Source organism: Enoplosus armatus, chromosome 14, assembly GCF_043641665.1.
Source record: "Enoplosus armatus isolate fEnoArm2 chromosome 14, fEnoArm2.hap1, whole genome shotgun sequence".
Lineage (NCBI taxonomy): Eukaryota > Metazoa > Chordata > Actinopteri > Centrarchiformes > Enoplosidae > Enoplosus > Enoplosus armatus.
Genome location: NC_092193.1, coordinates 10493048 through 10512515, shown reverse-complemented (window position 1 = coordinate 10512515; position 19468 = coordinate 10493048). Strand labels below are relative to the sequence as shown.

At 40.0% G+C, this 19468-nt stretch overlaps 1 protein-coding gene across 1 annotated transcript; it reads right to left on the bottom strand.

Moving 5' to 3' along the window:
• Window positions 1-6529: 6529 nt before the first annotated feature.
• Window positions 6530-18957, bottom strand: klhl14 (kelch-like family member 14). Its single transcript, XM_070919424.1, has 8 exons — window positions 18080-18957; window positions 16032-16153; window positions 11744-11833; window positions 10861-10939; window positions 10237-10427; window positions 8510-8668; window positions 7323-7480; window positions 6530-6670 (listed from the first exon to the last, which is right to left on the bottom strand). The coding sequence occupies exons 1-8, from the start codon at window positions 18955-18957 to the stop codon at window positions 6530-6532; spliced, it is 1818 nt and encodes a 605-aa protein (XP_070775525.1).
• Window positions 18958-19468: the final 511 nt, after the last annotated feature.

Below are 19468 nucleotides of genomic sequence, written 5' to 3'. Positions count from 1 at the left end.
TTTCTACATCTAGTGTACATATTCTTGCTTTAATCTAGTCTCACGTTTTGTTTCCAGATTACTGACCATAACACAACAGACCTGTTAAACCATTATCCTGTTGTTGCTGCCATTGTCCAGTTATGCGTGCATGTGTGTGTGTGTGTGAGTAAGCTGAAACAGAGAAATATGAGGGAGATGAGGTGGCAAGGCTGGAAAACAGCAAGTTTGAGGCGAGCCAGTCAGAGACAGACGAAACAAGGCTGTTTCCACTGATCCGGAGCTGAAAGGAAGATGACTGAGTGTGGGAGAGCTGAAGCAAAGGCACAGTGACTCACTCATCAGCAGCAGGGCTCCTCAGACATGAACTGGACACAGTCTGAGTTGAGCTCTGCCCTCGAACACAGCACAGCGCTCATCTGAAAGCAGGGAGAGGCTACAAGGTCAGCGCACACATTTACACGGGTGGCTTAGCCGCAGCTTTATGCTGCTGATGGGGGGGGGGGTTGCCTCTGATTTTAGCACAGCCATGCAAGTTGAAAAGATAGGTGAAACCTTGTATTTTCAGGCGCTTTTTTTTGGCAGCCAGAGCTGTTGGTGAAATTAAATGTCAAGGCACTTGTATCAACAGGAACACCTTCAAAAAGCAGCAGGCGCAACACAGTGGGCTGATGTGCAGGGTTAATAAATGACATTTGGGTTATTTATTCAATCAGAGATGAAATGAATCATGAATGGCAGCATTGATAAGGTTGCTTTATAGATATGAGCAGCAACAATTACTGCTGAAAGAGGCGTCCACCTCATCTGTATAATTCATTAAAGTTGTGTAAAGATGCTCCTCTATCTTAAATTCAAATATCAGCTTCTGGCTGTGATCTCCTTCGCTTCAATTAGTGTACCACTGTAAAGCCCCCCGTCTCATTTGTGCAGGTCTGCAGTCGATTTAGGAATACATTAACAGGTCTGTTAACAGGTACTGCTAATTAGGATGCTGTTTCTTTCTTCTCGTGGAGTTAAGTGTTTGACGCACAGCAACCGTGAGGAAAGACAAAAAAACAAAAAAAACCACGCAGCGGCAGTCATAACAAGTGGAAATACATGAATAAGATGCTAAAAATATTCCCTGGAGGAAGAGGATCAATGCAGCGCCCGCGACAGGAAGCAAAAAATATATATATATATATATATATATTTAAATATATCAATCAGCTAATGAAAGGATTAATGAATTTGACAGCTTTACCTTGAGGTGACGCGCGCTCCTTCATCGTCAGAGAGCCCCGATCAGGTGGATCCTAAATTCAGCCCCTCTCACTCAGTCCAAGTTCAGAGGTTTGAGGAGGATTTCGCGAGGATTCCTTGAGTGATGATTACCGCTGTTTGGCTATAAATACCGCGGGGTGGCGGGGAGCCAGGGGAGCGTAGCTCTGATGAACGTAAACAGGCATGGGGACAGGAGCGAGGCATGGAAACAATCCCGACCATCTTCACTAGCTGGCTGCGGTGATGTGAGTCACTTTATGAACGGCCCTGGCTTCAAACTTCATTTAAAAGGAGTTAATTGGATTGAAAGTTATTTACCTGTCCAGAGATCACAGGAGTTTTAGTGGGAGAGAGACATGCAACAGGTCTGCTGCACGCTGCCCATTTGAAACGGTGGACTGGTGTGAGCACAGATACACAGACTCAGATATATTTACCACTAGATGGTGGACTAAAGCCACATACCTGACACCCAGCAGGCTTACTGAATGAGGAGCTGCATTGACATAAAGATGTGCACAGTCCAGGTTTCACCTTCATATTACACCTATTGTAAAAATAGAGAAGAGTGAAAATTCTCCATTACATGTAAAAGGCATCATTTCAAATGATTAGGCTACTTCTAAGTATTATAAACATAAAATATCTAAAGTAAATGTACTTTACTAGCAGAATGGCTAGATTATTATTACTAATGCATTTATGTTAGCTGTACTGCACATACTGTTGGGTCGATATATCATAATGTGTAAAGTAACTAGAACTGTCAAATAAATGTAGTGGTGTAAAAAGTGCAATATTTGCCTCTTAATTATTGGAGAGTGCAGGTATAAGTATAAGTATACTCAAGCAAAGGACAAATACCTCAAAATGATTCTGAAGTACAATACTTGAGTAAATGTACTTGGTTACATTCCACCACTGTTAAAAACTAAAAAAAAGTATTAAAAAGAATTTAATACTTGCCAGTTGAGAAACTGCATGCTCAGCTGATCTGCAATGCAATCACCATCTGGACCTAGTTTCACATTTATTTGGAATCACTCAATTAAAAATGTAATAATTGAGCTCTGCTTTACCAATAATTAGTGCCAAATTACATAGTTTTTTCCAGGAAACTTCCTAGGAAATGATTAGGGATCTATATACCCTTAAAATAAAATGTTACCACAGTAAATGACAAATTAAAGAAAGTAAATAATTTCACCTTCTGGACGTCATACCTGTTCAGTAGTTTCCTCTTTAAGGAAAATAAATTAAAAGATTATTTACTTGAATAAATATTTAAATAAGCAAAGATGTCATATTTTTACTCGATGGGAAACATCATCATTTGTCAAAGGAGTATCCTCAACAAGTGGCATACATGCTGCATTTATTTGTGGTTTGCGGTTAAAGCATTTTTGAAAAAGCTATGACAGTATGACAGAGTTAAGATTTTTTATATTTCAACAGGGAAATGTATGAAAAAACGCCACAAAAGTATCATCAACAATCCTCTAAACAGTTCCACAGATATGCATATCTACTTGTAATCTTTGTATCTCTGTATAAATGTCTCAGACAAGAAGAAAAAGTGGACTGAAAAACTTACAAATGAATGTTAAAAATAAGATGCTGGAGCAGGTAAAGTACAGTAGGATTAAAGCATAAAGTTTCATGCTGTGTGTGGAAATAGACAACTTTCCAACTTTTCCCCCTCTAGCGTTTCCAAGTGGTATTATTGTTGGCGTCGCTGTTGCAAAGACAACCGGATCACTTCCCGTTTTACCTCAGAGCCAAACAACTACCTACAACACAGGACACGCTGCCTTTGTTTCCAAATGTCCATGAAGAAACGATCTCCACCACTTTGGAAATAAGAGATAAGAAAGAAGCATGTTAACGTGTCTATTGTTAACTATCTGTGGCTCGCTCGCCCTCAATGTTTATCCAACCACATCAGGACAGGCAATCTGATGTTAGCAGACATTAAAAAAGAAATCACTGAATATGGAAAGTAAAGCCTGCAGCTACTGTATGTTGATTCTAAATCCTGAGCAGGAATAGATTCAACAGAAAGGTTTGAGGATGATGCAAATGAAGATGTTCATTTTACAAAACGAAATCCATAAAATACTAAAAACTCAGATGAAGTAATGAGATAAACTATCTTGTGTGGGGGAAAATGTATATTCATTCCAGCTCTAAGCTTTAAGAAAAGTAAGGTTTTCCTCCAAAATTTTAAGTCATTACCTAACTAACCCTTTAAAAACTGTGTCCTGTGTCTGTACTATTATGAAACTAGAACCAAGGATAGAGAATACTTCTTCTGTGATTAAGACAGAGCCATGATGGTCCATGTACTTAATTAAAAGGTCAGCCGTGTTCCTTTTAACCAATCCAGCTATTCCCTGAGCTGAGGAGGATGTGTTAGCAGTGGGACTGAGAGTGCCACACTCAGTATTTCTCTGTCTAAGGCTCTTAATTTTTGTCCTGGGACAGCTTTTCAAATCTTTGTCTTAATCAAGATTATGTTATTCTGACGTTACCGCAGACCAGAGGAGGCATTCAAACATCTCATGCAGTATCTTGTTGTCAGACACGTCTCTGAGGATTTTGTGACGCGCAGAACACTGAGGATTTTCCAACGTCCCGATGCCATATTGTGTGAATTAGATATGGATTTATGTAATCTAGCAGAATCATCTCTGTGAGGAAATAATTGCCGTCTTATCCTCCAGGCACATGGCCAAGTGGATGCATGAAGTGGAGACACCAAGCAGAGAAACTGCTGCCATTGACAGAAAAAAGAAAAAAGAAAAAAAGACATTAGAAATAAACCATCAGGTGTACAGAATGTGTAGGGGGACGAGCATGCTGTTTGGCGCATGAGACAGTTGGCAGTAAATGGTTGGCAAATCAAATCTGGTCTGGCATGAGAGGCCGGCCTGAGGGTGAACATCAGGTTCGCTTTGTATGCTTGCTGCTTTCACAGTTTACAGACTCCTGCTTGGTGTAACGCTGCGTGGGTTTTTTTTTTAATCTTAAAGTGTTTCAAGGTCAGATTTATTAATAATCTTACCTTTTGTAGGCTCAGAGTATGGAGTCTTCATTGGTATAATCTATGAGAGATTAAGGGGCTGCAGAACTAATTTAGTAGAACTAACTTAAATGAATATCTCTTTAACTCATATTGACATTAATTAATCAGCAGTCCAGCCAAGGCAACTACAGTGGAGTCTGAAGATGATGCACAACTTCAAGCTAAATACTATGCGAGCAGAGAGGGACAATGTTCCTGCTCATGTATCAAGACAATTTATAAATATTTTAGATGTCCTCATGAGTTGTGAACACTTGGCATGTTTAGTGTGTCTGAGCTTCATTCTGTCAAAGTGTGAAGCTGTGTTTTAATAATTTAGATGAGTTGTTACACAGATCTTCAGCTGTGTTCAGTGGTTCTCAAACTTTTGGTTCATGACTCCTTAAAATTAAAGCCGTCCTTTCTTGACTGGTGAACAGTTCAGCCGAAGAATAATTTTGCCTCTTTGGATTGTTTCATTTGATTAAACTTTGAGGCAGAAAACTGTTCCAAGAAAAATACAAACACTTGTGAATGATTTGTAAAATATGAAGGTAGAAATATGTTTTATAAGCACAATATGTCATTAGTCCATCTCATAATCAAACTTTCTATCGTTAGTTTTAGCACAGGATATGTCTTTATATTAAAACATGCTGAATTATCTCTTCTGTCTACAATGGCAAAGAACTGAGAAAGGTGTTTTAATCATCAAGAGTCAATTTATTTTCATATTCTAAAATGCAAAGGACATAACAGGATTTGAGAATAAATCCAAGGTTGAGTGCACAAAAATGTTTCACTGCAAGCGATTTATGTACAAGAATGAAATCAACAAATCTTTACAGAATTCAACAGGTACTGCATCAATATTTAGAGTCAACTTTTTGAACCTAATAAGGTAGACTAGACTGGACTTAGATTCATTTGTACTGAAGATCATTTATTTAAACACAGCACATTGATTAATTTACATTTTAGTGAACTTTCTTTGCTGAATTAAGAGTTCACTATTAGTGCATAAAGCTGTACCACTGTATGCTTGTTTGTTTTTCATACCTTAAAGATTAAAACCCCATCAGGGTAATGCTATGTGGCCTCATAAACAGGCCTGTTAGCATTAACTTGTGAAGGAGAACAAACTAACTAACCTCTCCGTCAGTTTACCCAAACACGCTACCCATAAATACATTGGCTAGCAATTTCAATTTGATTGTACCATCATTGTATAATTAATGTGAACATTAGTGCGTCATATGAATATTTAAGAACCAATGGTAAACCTTAAATTGTTTCACTTGCAGCATGAAGAATAGTTGCCACAAACATTTGGTAAATTTTTCAAGCAGATAACCAGTAAGGAGCTCTCTGTTCGACAAGTTATACAGAAACACGACTTCAGTCTGGGTGTAAATTATTAAGATAATTAGTTAAAAATTAGGGCTGGGTGACATGGACATAAAGATCACTGTGTAATTGTTTCATTTTTTACAACGTTTGGACCCCGGTACACCTGCTTGCAGGTCTAGTTACGCTGTATGTCTGTTCACACCATGTCAGTTAAATAATAACAGCTGCAGTTGGGAAAAGTCTCTGGAAATGTCACCATTTTAGACACTTAAATATGTTCATTTTCAGAGAAAGCCAACAAAACAGTTGCATAATGATCTGATCAGGTGGACAATCTAGCCAGAGAAAAATGAGCTATAACGTGAATGAATATTTATACACTTCAGCACGGTTAATGTAACTCACCCAGCCCTAGTTTCACTTAACCCCATGACGATTTGGGACTTCACCTTTTCTCCCAGCGTCAGTCCATGAAACAACACTGCATTTTGCTGGAATTATGCCTCTACTGAATACAAGATACAATGGATTTGAAAGCTATAATTCAGTTCAACACTATGCGTGCTATAGAAGAGAAGCCAAAAACACTTACTATCAGTTTAAATTAAATCAAGTATGAAACTGACCATTTCTCAGAACACAGATGAGTTTAAATACATGAGTTACACAATTCTTTTTTTTTTCAAACCTTCAGTAGGGAATAACGAAAGTGCTCTGGTCAAACCTGTAAAAAAATAATTTATACACACCCCCGTCGTCTGACCGGAGGGTTTGTCACAAAATTGTTGACAACTGTTTTGCTTATTGATGGTCCTCCCCCCATTCACTCTGCTGCTCCTTGCCCACTCTGCCTGCCTGCTGGATTAGTTGTCATTTGTTAAAGGGAAGGCAGGCGGGCAGTATGACAGTGGAGCAGGCTGGGCCTGCTAAGGGCTCTGCCACCTCTCCCTCCAACTCTGTCCATGTTCCTTTCTCTGGGCTGTAGCAGATGGTAGAAGACTTATAGGCCCCCTGAGGAAAAAAGAAAATCAAGTCATTCCCTTGTGGAATGGAAAAACAGTTTTATATAAATGAATGTGGCCAAAAACAGCCAGGGCAACGTTAAAGATTAAGACTGGTGAAATTCTATATTTTTCTTTTGTCAACAAATTCCATGAAAAGACCAAAACCAATAATGAACTAATCCTACAAACAAGTATTGCCTGTGAAGCCAAAGCTGGATAGAGCTCCACTGTTGTCCAAGAACTATTTAAAACACATCAGTAAGTGACTCTGTTGCACTTGTTGACACCTTCCTTCATTACCATGAACACAAACTGTAGTATATTTGATGCCTGAAATACTTGCTAGCGTGCCAAATGTGTGTTAATCCGCAGCTACAAAGACTCCCCAACAAATCCACAATTTATTCCTGTTTAAGTGACGTTTGCTAAAAGCTACAGTTCTCAGATGTTTAAGAAAGTTGCTGAGCCTTTTTAAGAACTGAAAGAATATATTCCTGACCTGTGCCACAGACGGGGTAGAGAAGTTTTGAAGAACTGAGACAAAGGCATTATTGGTTTTTGGTCTTTTCATGGGATTTGTTGAAAAAAACAAAAATATAGAATTTTGCCAGCCTTATCCTTTAATCTAAAGTGATCTAATCTGATGTGTAAGGATATACCATGCTCCAGCTGTAGCCTCCCACGAGGAAGATGCTGTCATCCAAAACAGCACAGCCCGGGCCGCTACGACCCTCCAGGATTGGGGACTGCAGGATGTTCCACTGGTCAGCTTTCGGGTCGTAACACTCCACCAACATTACGTCTAGATGGGAGAAACCTTTGTGAGAGAGGAAGAAAAATACCTTAAAATAACAGCTTCTTACTCTGAGCGATGAGTTCCTACATGAACACAACATTTTGTTAACAGTTTTGGTTATTTCTGTGTGTGCTGTGCCCTTCTTACTGGTTTTTAAGTGGGCGGGACTCTTTTAGAAAAAGGTGATGTCACATACTTCTGTGAACCAATCAGGACTCAACAACATTTGAATCAAAATCTGAAGACAGTTGAGGGGTTGTCTGCATATGTTGCCAGCCAGGCCACACTCTTAAGAAATGTTTTTTTCTTTAACTTGAATGTTTAATGTTATAGAGAAATGCTGTAAGATTTGAAATCAAGTTTTGAATGTATCACATGCTGCTAACAGGCCCTGTCATTGTACAGTAGGTCCATTTAATACACTGCCTGTTTAACTTTAAACTAGTTGCTCAGTCAATATACTCATAATAACATGGTAACTAGCCACTATATATGCAGGTAAACACAGGAGAAAAAATAACAGATGAAACATTGACATCTGGATCAATGTAAAGAATCTTTGTTTTCTTACAAGTGTCTGCGCTTCACAAGTACCTGAACATTGCAATAATCTGAAGGCAAGGCCTTTTATTAATATAGCACATTACATTACAAGAAAACTCAATGTGCTTTACATTAAAATAATAAGTCTGAGAAAACAGAAAGAATTTGAGTTTGGCAATTATAGTTTGCAAATTGTACAACCGTTACAGTAAATGTGCATTCAACAGTCTTTTAAATGAGTAATGAAGGACTGTATTTCAAAGAAACACATACAAGTTCATCTTTTCATAATTCCCACTCAGTTATACTGGTCAAATAAACACACAACAGTAATCCGGTTGTTTGTTCAGTTTTTCATTTTGTACTTTCAATGACGAAGTGTGAAAGAGAAGAGGGGCTGCAGGTCTATAGTGTAATAAAGGTAATCGCCGCCTGCTCATAATGGCAGCATCTCTTTCACACAGCTTTGACAAAAAATAAAAAGGCATCTATCTGCAGAGTACTTACCTTTCAAATGGTTTCCACCAATAGCATATAGGCGGTCGTTCATCCCAGCCAGGGCATGAATGGCCCGCTTTGTGTTCATGTCCTGTTTCCGAGCCCACACATCCATTATAGGGTCATAACAGTAGAGCCAGGACACATACTCTCCATTGTGCACTCCTCCTGCAACAGGCAAACACAGAACTATGCCTTTAATATGTGTCGAAATTCAGGTGGATGCTTGCTGCTCGTGTGATATACTCTGCAGGGCAAACTGACTGTGTATGCTGATCAATGGTAGAGTCCCTATTAAAAAACCTTTTGATTTATTGCTGAACCTAATAACTACCAGGGTTACCATGTTCAAATATATTGTAAAAGTATCTCATATGATTAAGTGTAGAGTGAGTATAAATTATTAAAATGTATTTCTCATGTGCTTACAGAGAAACTCGTTGGCTCTTTTTTAAACTCCATCTGTGTATCACTGGCTAGACACTGGTTTTATTTTTTAACTGATTGATCGCAGTGCGTCAGAGTTAATGGCGCCTTCTTCAACCAGCTCTATTCAAACAGGCTCCACTCAAGGCTGGTGCCTTTGTTCCCTTCTTTTAGTTTTATATTGTAATGACTGGCGTGGTGCATAATACAGTACTATAGTCACATCATAAAGTCCAGCAATGATTCAGTCATAGTCATCTTTTGGAAGGATTTTAGTTTATGACTTTCTGTGTTGGTGTGATGAGTCTTTGACTGATTTAAATGTCACTAAAACAAAAGATATCATTATGGATTTCAGAGAGTAGAAGTATTGGTATATGCTTCATTTTGAAATGATTGTATTGCAGCATTTCATGGCACCCTGACCCTTCGAGTTTGCACTTTGCAAGAAACCTCGCATGGAGACAATCAAATCAAAAGGGTAAACCAGGTATTTAATCATGTCTTTAGGAAGAAAAATGCCAGTCTGAATGTTTCTGTCCATCTAGAGTTTGAAATCTGGACCTCAGTTTTTGGCTTCAGGGTTCCTGCTCAGAGGATGAAAAGATGTAGGGCTCCCTTGTGGGTTCACACATCAAAGTCTGTTTACAGATCTTGGGGAGTACTACTGCATATGTGACAAGAGCAGAGCAGAATGACTCCTGTTAGTGTCACATTATTATATATCAAGCTAATTAATTATAAATGCTAATGCATCACTGTGTAAGCAGCACTTTAATGTTTTAAAGGGTCATGGTGAAGGCTAATTTAACTTAATACACAGTTGGGTAATTTAATCTGTAACAATGTATTATATTTTATAAACTATAAAATCTTAATCTGCAAGTAACTACTAACTATAGCTGTCAAAAAAAAGTACAATAATATTCCTCTAAACTGTAGTGGAATAGACGTTTAAAGTGGCAGAAAATTGAAATAATAAAAGTAAAAAAAAAAAAGTAAAACTACCTCTAGTTTGTAAATGTACTTGGTCACATTCCACTGCTGCTTTATTCTGTACTGCGTATGTGTTTATAGTCGTCGCCTATGGTCGCTGTTGTTTTAATGTCACTGTGAACAAATTTTTCAGCTGTGATAATAAAGATGATTGACTGTTGTTGTGCCAAATACTTATCACATAGTAATGTTTTAGAGGAGGTATTTATCTTTATCAAAAGCCGAGCAATGAACATCAGGTACCTCTTTATGTTTTTCATGACAAGAAGAAGACGAGATAATAAGTGTGTCTGACTGACAGGCTCTCTCCTGACCTGATATGTAGATCTTGCCGTTGTGCACTGCCCCTGCATGAGCGGCCAGAGGCTGCGGCAGAGACGACACGTAGTTCCACTCGTTAGTCTCCAGGTTGTAGGACTCCACGCTGGAGAGGTAGCCGCTCTCGTTCCTACCACCGATCACGTACAGGTGCTTTTCCAGGCGGCAGGCAAAGAAACTGGCTCTCCTGAGGAAGGAAGTGTCACCCAGACAACATCATTAAACCAGCAATGACAAGATTTATTGTAGGATTTCCCACAGTTTGTCTGTGAAGAAGGAAAGGATATATTTGAAATAAGTTGACTGTTTAGGCCCAGTTATGCTTTCCAGCTGTGAGCACCTGTTTTTATGCCGGTGTAATGGGTGTACTTACTTACTTTTTTCTTTAATATTATAACTTCATAAAAATAAACAGAATTCTAAAGATAATACACGTAAAGTAATAAAGAGTATTAAACAATGTTTGTATGCAAACATGATGAAAAAGCCAATACTTAAAATACTAATAAAAAAATCAAATAATAATCACAGTGTTGGGGTCTACAGTCTCTTAGTGCATCATCAGATGTACTGTCCCTTTATAAATGAACAGTTTTGTATTCAACCACAATCAGACTCACCTCTCCTGCATAGGAGGCAGCTGTATCCAACTGTTGAATCTGGGATCATAGCGGCTGACAAAATTAGTGCTGTGCTTTCCTGCAAGACATAATCACGATCAATGACATTGATTACTCAAATGAGTTTTTATGGTACAATACAGTTTAGGCAGTGCTCAGTTTGAACTCTTTACCAAATCCTTTGTTACGTACAGCACCAATGAAATGCACAACTGTGACTCTTTATTTAAATATAAACATATCATCTGAAAATCACCACCCACACATGATGATTTTCGGTGTTAATATGTGCTGCTTTTCACTGCGTTAACAAGTTTTGACTGGAGTCTTGTTTTTCCAATCATAGACCAATCTGGTTCTGTAGGATAATCTGTTCAAAACATCTTAAATGATCTCTAATGATGCGTATTGGTTTTGTGTTGCTGGCTGGTTGTGTGTGCTACTCTCAGAGCTAAATAAACACTGCTGATTTCACTAAGTGCAGCACTGTATTGTAATGACACTTGATGGAATAAGAACAAAAGGACAGGGACAGAGTTTTTGATCATTTACAGTCTTTGTTTCTTACTATGGCGGTGTGTTACCACCATTTCACAAAAAGCACTCTTAACACTTCTACACCACAAACATTTCAGTGTTAATAACAGTTACTTTTCTGTGCCAATTATTGACAAGTGTTGATTGGAGTGTTGTTTGTCCACTCAGAGCTGAACTGGCTCTAGGATGAGTGTTTGAAACCATCTGAAAGTGTTACATCAACTCTGATGGGTTTGAGCTTGCATCAACTCTGGCTGGGAGCGCTCTCTAAATGAAGTAAACACTGACAAATTTGCTGTGTGAAGTCACTGGAAAGCAAGACGTTCGGTCTGTGGTGTTACTGTACCGTTGGGGTTCCACTGGTCCTCCCCGCCCAGCAGCAGTAGGAAGTTCTCCACCTCCACCACGCAGTGATGGGCGCTGTTGTAAGGCATTACTGGACAAGACACAAAAATCAAAGGCGTCAAACTAAAACGTGATAAGTATAGACAAATAGTACCCTGTGGGTCAAATTAGGCCTCCCTTTTAAAGTTTGAATCAAAACTGTGCATGATTTATCATAAATGTACTGTAATAAATACAAGGTTAATGTAAACCCCAATAAACATGACCTCGTATCATCAAATAATAATCAGTGCCCCCCAAAGCGGCATGTAAACCAGGTTATTTAAGCCTTACCATGGACAACCCTAACCCTGGTGCTGAAATAAAATCTAATAAACTTAACAGATAAATAATACTGGATTTAAATTAAACAAGTACCTCATGAAAACAGTTTAGTTTGAATTCCATGGTTTTACACTATTTGACCATGACAGATTTGCCTCTCTCAAACACAGTAAGTGGTGGTTTAAAAGAAATAGCGTGCTGATAACACAACACAGAACATACAATCGCATACAGAAAATGACTATTTACATAAACTGTTGTAACTCTGTTGGCACTTAAAGTACTAAAAAAAACATCTGCTACATTTTATCTTAAAATTAATAATAAACAAAACTTATTGAGCCAGAGTCTCAGCTGCACCTGAAACACTACATTGAACAAAGCTTTAAAAAACTGGGCCTGGTTGAACAGTAATTGCCAATCCCTGATCCAGGTCTACTGGTCTAGAGACTAGACTAAAATGTAATGAGGTTCTTATTTATAAAACACCTACAAAATGTTATCTTAACCTTTTAATAAGCAATATTAGTCCTGGCAGCATTTCTCATTCAGTGACTGTTTTTATATCGTCACGCTGAGTGTCCTATTGTTTGACGAGTGCTCGTAGTACATGTTAATGTCAAGATTGATTTAATTGGCAATGTACTCATCACAACAGGCCAACAGGCTTGTCACCGTGACACAGGCAAACATCTCTTTCACAATCCTCAGTGTGAGCCAATGTTATAGGATTTATTTCCCCTCCTCATTGGTTTTGTTTTGTAACCTTCCATTCATCCATCTACAGGAAGTGATTTCTTGTGGGGAATCAAGCCTGTTGACTCCTACACTGGAACAAATTAAAGTATGAGGCAGAGTAAACGGTCTACTGTTTGTTACGACAATATCTATCTATCTATCTATCTATCTATCTTCCTTTTCTCTTCATCTAGTATTAAAATATGCCACAGCAGCTATTCATCTCGTAATATATTGAGTACATCCAATAAATGATCTTTGGTGTGTCCTACTCCTCATCAAGTGTTAGCATAAAGTTAGCACAAACGGCTACCAGCCCACAGCTGCAGCAGGACCCCTTGTGGAGGATTTTCCCTTGTGTATGTTTTTGTGCTCCCCTCCTCTCCTCCATCTTCTTTTGCTGAAGTGACCCCATTGAGATGTAGAGAAATGGTCTTAGGTGACAGTCATAATGAACATGATCGTGCTCACTCAATAAATCTCAGGCCCGGTGCTTTTTGAGCACAAATCAGTGAAATGTTAAAGCCCACCTGTCTGTCTCCATCAGTCATTTCCACTGTCACCTCCCCAACGCCTGATGGATCACAGTTGCTGCAAAATTAGACAGCCTTGAATCTCATTTCTTTCCAATTGGCCTCTCCCTGCAATCTCACTCTGGCTGGCTGACATGTGCCGGTCCTCTCTGGGAGGGGAGTCTCAGATAGGAACTAATACTACATACACTAAACACAGCTTTATCTCGAACGAGGGGATTAGGTTGCCTGCCTCCAGTGCACCTCAAAGACGAGTGCCATATGACTGCCAAATTCCCTTACATGCTATTTACATTATCATTCAGTCAGCAGTATATAGGGCACGGATGGGCGGCTTTTTATTTGATGTCTAGCGACTTGTACTCATACTAAAAATCATCTCGTACCCATGTGAAAAGAAGATTATTGCTGTACAGTATGTCACAGGCTAGAGTGTGAGGAGTGCTGTGGGAGGATTTGGGACATTTGCCCTCCTTCTACAGGTGCCTCAGACAGTGGTGAACAGTGGGATAAGCGGCAGGCTATAATAATTGAATCTATACTGTAATAGTCTTGTGCAGTGAAAATAATAAAACATATCAATTATTTTTCCTTCCACATTGTGCAAGACTTTACTGAGAATTATCACCTGAGAAGGAGTGTGAAATTAATCTACCTATCCGTCCCCTCTCCCCTAAATCTTCCACTAACCCCAGGGGGGTGAACAGCCATGGGAGGGCAGGATGAGCACGTCCTCTACGAGATGGACGCCATCACTCCAGTCTACAGTGAGCTCTAGGGCTCACTAGAGGGAGTCAGAAACCTCTGCATAGAGGCACAGTCGGGGTTGGTTGAATGATTCCACAGCTAATGCACCACTGCTGCTCGAGCTCTGACGTGCCTTTAACACCATTACAACTGCATCCCACTGAGCTGAATTCCTTTGTTCTAGGCCATGCTGCGTAGATGAGGTCCATTTCCAAGTGGGAGATTTTAATATCAGGCTGGTTTAAAGAAGAGGAAGAACAGGAATAGTCCAGCATTGTGGCTGAGTCTGTGCCTGCCTTTGTCTTGTGCTCGTCCACGCTGCTGTGGGTACACTAGATGGCAAACTTTACACTAGAATCACAGAGCAGCGGATATATCTGACACAACGAGAGGGATCAGATTCTCCCCAAATTGTGTTGATGAATGTCTTAATCAAAGGCTGTCCCTCTCAGGTTTCGCCTCATTGAAAAGTTATGATTGAATGTTAATAATCTTCTATTCCACATTCATTGTGTGGCGGCTACATCAGATGGTCACTGATGTGTTAAGGGGATGATTTTGCAGTTTTGTCCTTCCACTTGGCCACGGACCATTTGAGTGTTAACTTTTTAGTTTTGAGTGATGGAAATCCCTACTGACCTTTTGCTGGTTGCAGTTTATACCCAGGAGTGTGAGTTAAATGAGAAAATGACGATATAAACACCAGTGAGTTTCAGGCTGTTGTGTATGCATGGGTCCTTCAGAAAAAAAAAAAGCACCCTGATAAATTTGAGCCAAACATGAGCTAAAATAACAAACGACTGCCAAGAAACGTTATGATTTGAACGGAGGGAGAAACAATGTCCAAAACTTTCTCTGAATTTAAGACACCATAACCACAACAGGAGAAATACCATACCAGATTCATTAAAATGAAGAGAGAACACACACTGCACAGAGCCGAGCTGACAGAAAACAGACCTATGGCTAATATGTACGAATGAAGAGACACTGCTGAGATATGGCTCCAACCAAAACAAAAGGACAAAAAACTCAATATGTCCAGCAATGATGATGCAAAGCACAAATATGGTTTCCCATTAACTCCTGTTTGACCTTTGCAATATGGCAACAATATAGTGGTGGGCCTTAAAAGGTCAGGGAAGACAGAGAGAAGAAAGAGCATAGTACACTGTACAGAGGTGAGTCCTGCAGGAATGTGTTTGTAAATTCACAAAGGCTTCAAATATGTTCTCCATAGACCACACATTTTTATTGAATGGAATAGATTTTTGGGGGGAAATTATGACAACTTGCTTTCAATATGACATCATGAAATATCATAAACTGCACCTTAGTATAAATTCCTACAGGTTATAGGATATGTCTTTATATCTTTTATTTTTGCTATTTTGTCGATTTAAATCATTATATATTTTTAAATGTTTGCATCGACATTACAGTTGCTGTGTTCCACTAACCCCATCCATCTCTCTGGTGTTTAACTCATCGGTCAACAGGCTAATTCCACGCTGCTTTTTAATATGTATGGGTTAATTCACTCTTGTGTATCGATCAGTGTGAGTGAATAATCAAGCTACATTTAAAAGCTATCGAGGAGCGATGTCTTTCATTATTGTTCTATCTCTGCCACAATAGATCATTAGATGCAAGTAAATCTCATCATGCATCCTGCCAGCATATTTCAGCAAAAACAAGGGAAACCGGGCATGAAGCTCCACAGTGCTGTGAAGTCACGCTCTGATTAAAAACTTATATTAAAAGTGATAGTGATACATTATTACCTAAAGGATTTAGGGAACTCCTTCCCCTCATTTTCTGTGGAAATTAACCTGTGTTAAAGTCATCCATAGGAACAACTTTCTCTCATCATAAAAGCCACTAACACGAGATGCCTCAGGTAAAAAAAAAAAGAAAAAAAAAAGCAGCAGAGCCTTTCCTACTCACTTGTGAGGATCTTCCATGTCTTTTTCTCGTCGTCATAGTACTGGACCAAATTGCTGGGGAGACGATCAGGTCCAGGAGGCAAACCACCCACCAGTAACAGCATTCTCTTATTGGAACGGATTCTGTAATGTCAAAAAGTGTGGGTGTGTGGACAAGTGTTAGGAAACAGAGGACAAAACAGGTATTAAGACTAGAAATAAAACATCCAAAGGCCAAAATAAGCACAACCTGAACCTGGACACCTTTAATTCCCTAATTTGCATAATTACTTTGTATTAACAGCACTTCCCCGGCGTATTTTGATTTTTCACTCTGAGTGTGAGAATGAAATAATCAGTGAATGAAATAAAGAACAAATTCATTGTTAAATAAATAACTGCTCCTCGTCTGGGTACAAGCTACTGAACTTGAGACTACAAATCAGGCCACGTTTATCACAATTAACAAAAAATTGCTCAACAGCGTATTCATCCTTTTGATGTGTTATTGAATGGTTATTGTACTCTAAAGATATCTTTTCAATTAGCTGTGAAGCGAAGACGGTCGTGCAGGGTGCCATGCTGGAGGCTAAAAGCGCAATTGAGTACATATAACTGCCTATACAGTGTCTCCATTTCATTGGCTGCAATGATTCATGTGACAATTGTGAGCCAGTTGTGAGATGTTTCCTGCTGTTTGTATATGATATATAACCCAAAAGCCGCACACTTTACTGTACATTAATGACCATTATCTGGCTCCTAATGGATTTCAACGCAAATCTACCAATTAATCACAATATGCAGTAAAAAGATTAAGAGCAGTTTTATATTCAGTCACATTCACCTTTTTTTCCTTTTCTTATTCTACTTTTTTATGCTTGGGAGAATCACCAGCGTCTCGGTACATTCTCTCTGCTACTGGCCCACTCTGAAGTGTTTTGGGGTTATTCATATGCAAATGGGCCCCTGGACATAGATAATGGTGATTAATTGAGAGAGGACAGAAACAGTGGCATGTGAAACTAATTATTCCTGATTCTTTGCTCATTTAGGTCCATATGTGGAAATAGATATGTTATTGGGACAATGTTGGAATAGATACATGTTAAATTGTTTTACAAAAATAGATTTTCAAGTTTAGAGACTCAGTGTCACAGCTCGGATTTTCTGCCCTTTCAAGATATATCCAGTGAATTTAAAATTTGAATACTGATGCCATCACTACTCAAAAGAGCTCTGTCAACAAAACCTGACAACAGGGCTGTCAATCAATCAACTTACTGACAACGCCTGTCAACTTACCAGCTCCTTAAAGTGCTGATCAGGACAAAGATGGAAGTGAGACGTGCAGCTTGGCCTATTTGTGTGAGAGTGAGCCACGTGTATCTAACCTGAATATAGAGAACATTGTCAAATTGTCCCTTATTTGATGAATGCTGAATTTTCTCAAATATAATATAATACATACCCAAATATATTGAATTGCCTTGTTTATTGTAACCTCAATAGCTGAAATATCCTTGTACTTATGCCAGAATTGTTATGTAATTACCATGTAATTCTGGAAACAATTTAATTACAGCATTTCAAATTGCATTCATGAGAGTTGCTACACGTCAAACGCATAACCTTTATCTAGTTTGCTGCATCTTGTCTACACTGATTAGAGAGCAATTACACAGATGTGTGAGGAAATAAAGACTTGTTTTTTTCTTCACTAAAACATAAGGTAACCTCGTAATTATGGATACAGTGTGGCATAGAGCAGATCAAGCCCCATGACAGCTGGCAATCTTTTACAGGAAAACCCCCACAATCCTCACTAACTGGGCCTCAAACCTCACATCTCCAACTGACCACCTACATGGTCTAGACTACACAGGCAGTGGGACCAGCACTTGAGCGCGTGGGCAACACTTGAGTCGGCAATTTGTTCAAATTTAACTAGTGGGAGGTATTTAATCGCCCTCCGTCCACTCTCAAACAGCTCATTGCTGTGTGTGTATGTGTGTGTGTGTGTGTGTTTCTCTTTTTGTATCTTTGTATGTTTGTCTGTCTCATCCTCACCTGCTGGCCACGGACTGCCTGCAGTGCTGCCTGAAGGGCATCAGGTGGTAGTTCATGGCATCCAGGAGTAGTTTCTGGCACACAGGGTCACTCCTCATGAAGTCAACAGACTGCACCCTCTCCACCAGCTCTGGAGCAGGTATGAGGGCGAAGCGCAGCCTCTTCATAAGGTCCGGCGCATAGTGCATGCGAGTCTCCCGGTCATGCTCCAGCCAGAGGACTGACATCTGGAATAGAGCCAGCTCTGACTCCACTGGAGGTGGCAGAGCATCTAGCATGGCACACATCTCCTCAAAGTTCAGCAGCAGCACATCCTCCACCAGGTACTTGTTGGCCAGCTTCTTGGTCTCATCCAGTCCATGGAGTGCGGCAATCTTGCAAATCTGCTTGTAGTTCTGCACAGAGATCTGGTCGTTGAGGAACTGCACGCTGAGCTTGGTAATCTGGGGGATGTTGAGGATCTTGCTGACTGACAGCACCTCTTCCACTGTGTCCAGGGAAAGAGTCACGTTGGCAGTGTACAGGTACTCCAGCACTAATCGTAGTCCAATGGAGGAGCAGCCCTGGAGTACCAGGTTGTTGATGGGCCTGGCGCTGGGGGTCACCAGCTTGTCATCAGGAGAGGATGAGGGGGTCCCACTGCTGCCCTGGTCCCCTTTGCTCCCCTCGTTGTTGATAACGTTGTGGGAGGAGAAGAGAGACCTGAAATACTGGGAGCAGGATGCCAGCACAGCTTTGTGGCAGTGGAACTGCTGTCCCTGGGCAGTGAGAGTCACATCACAGAAAAGCTGTTTTCTCCATAAGAGATTGAGCCCGTGCAGCAGCGTGTCACTGTGTGTTGGGTCAAAGGTGGATGTTCTATCACCCGATCTGGACATGACTTCCTGACTGTGAACGCCACCTAGGCAACAAATAAACCATGCAATCCATTTACCTCAGGTCATTTATTTTTGCACAACACACGTAAGCCTACAGATGCTATCAGTCAACTAGTACAATAGAAAGCGATTTCTCGAATAAGTTATTGAGCAGATCTCCCGTCCATCCAGCAGGGAATAACCATCATGCCATGCCTGCCGGCGAGAATCTGCATCCAACACGGCTTCAGTCGCTTTCAACTTTGAGCTCTGGTCGTAAAGCAACAAACAAAAACGCAGTAGTTCCCATAGCGTGCCACTCTTATTCATTCTTAAGTCAAGAAGAGCAGGATGGTTTAAATGGAGGCTGGGGGTTTGAAGGGCGCTGTCAAAACAAAACGAGGATACGGAGATGCTGCAGGGCTTTCTCCCCCCCGGTAACGCGGCTGAAGTTGTCGGATACGGAGAAAGAGACGGCCGCTACGGTGGACGGATAACATGCAGCATTCGGCTAACACTTATCCCGTCTCCT

What these genes read in the sequence shown, in the direction of transcription:
- klhl14 (XM_070919424.1), bottom strand. Translation starts at nt 18,957, where the DNA reads ATGTCCAGATCGGGTGATAGAACATCCACCTTTGACCCAACACACAGT. An exon ending in AGGCAGTCCGTGGCCAGCAG is followed by an intron (nt 16,154 to 18,079) that starts GTGAGGATGAGA and finishes TTGACATTACAG; the next exon opens with AATCCGTTCCAATAAGAGAA. An exon ending in GGACCAGTGGAACCCCAACG is followed by an intron (nt 10,940 to 11,743) that starts GTACAGTAACAC and finishes TATGTCTTGCAG; the next exon opens with GAAAGCACAGCACTAATTTT.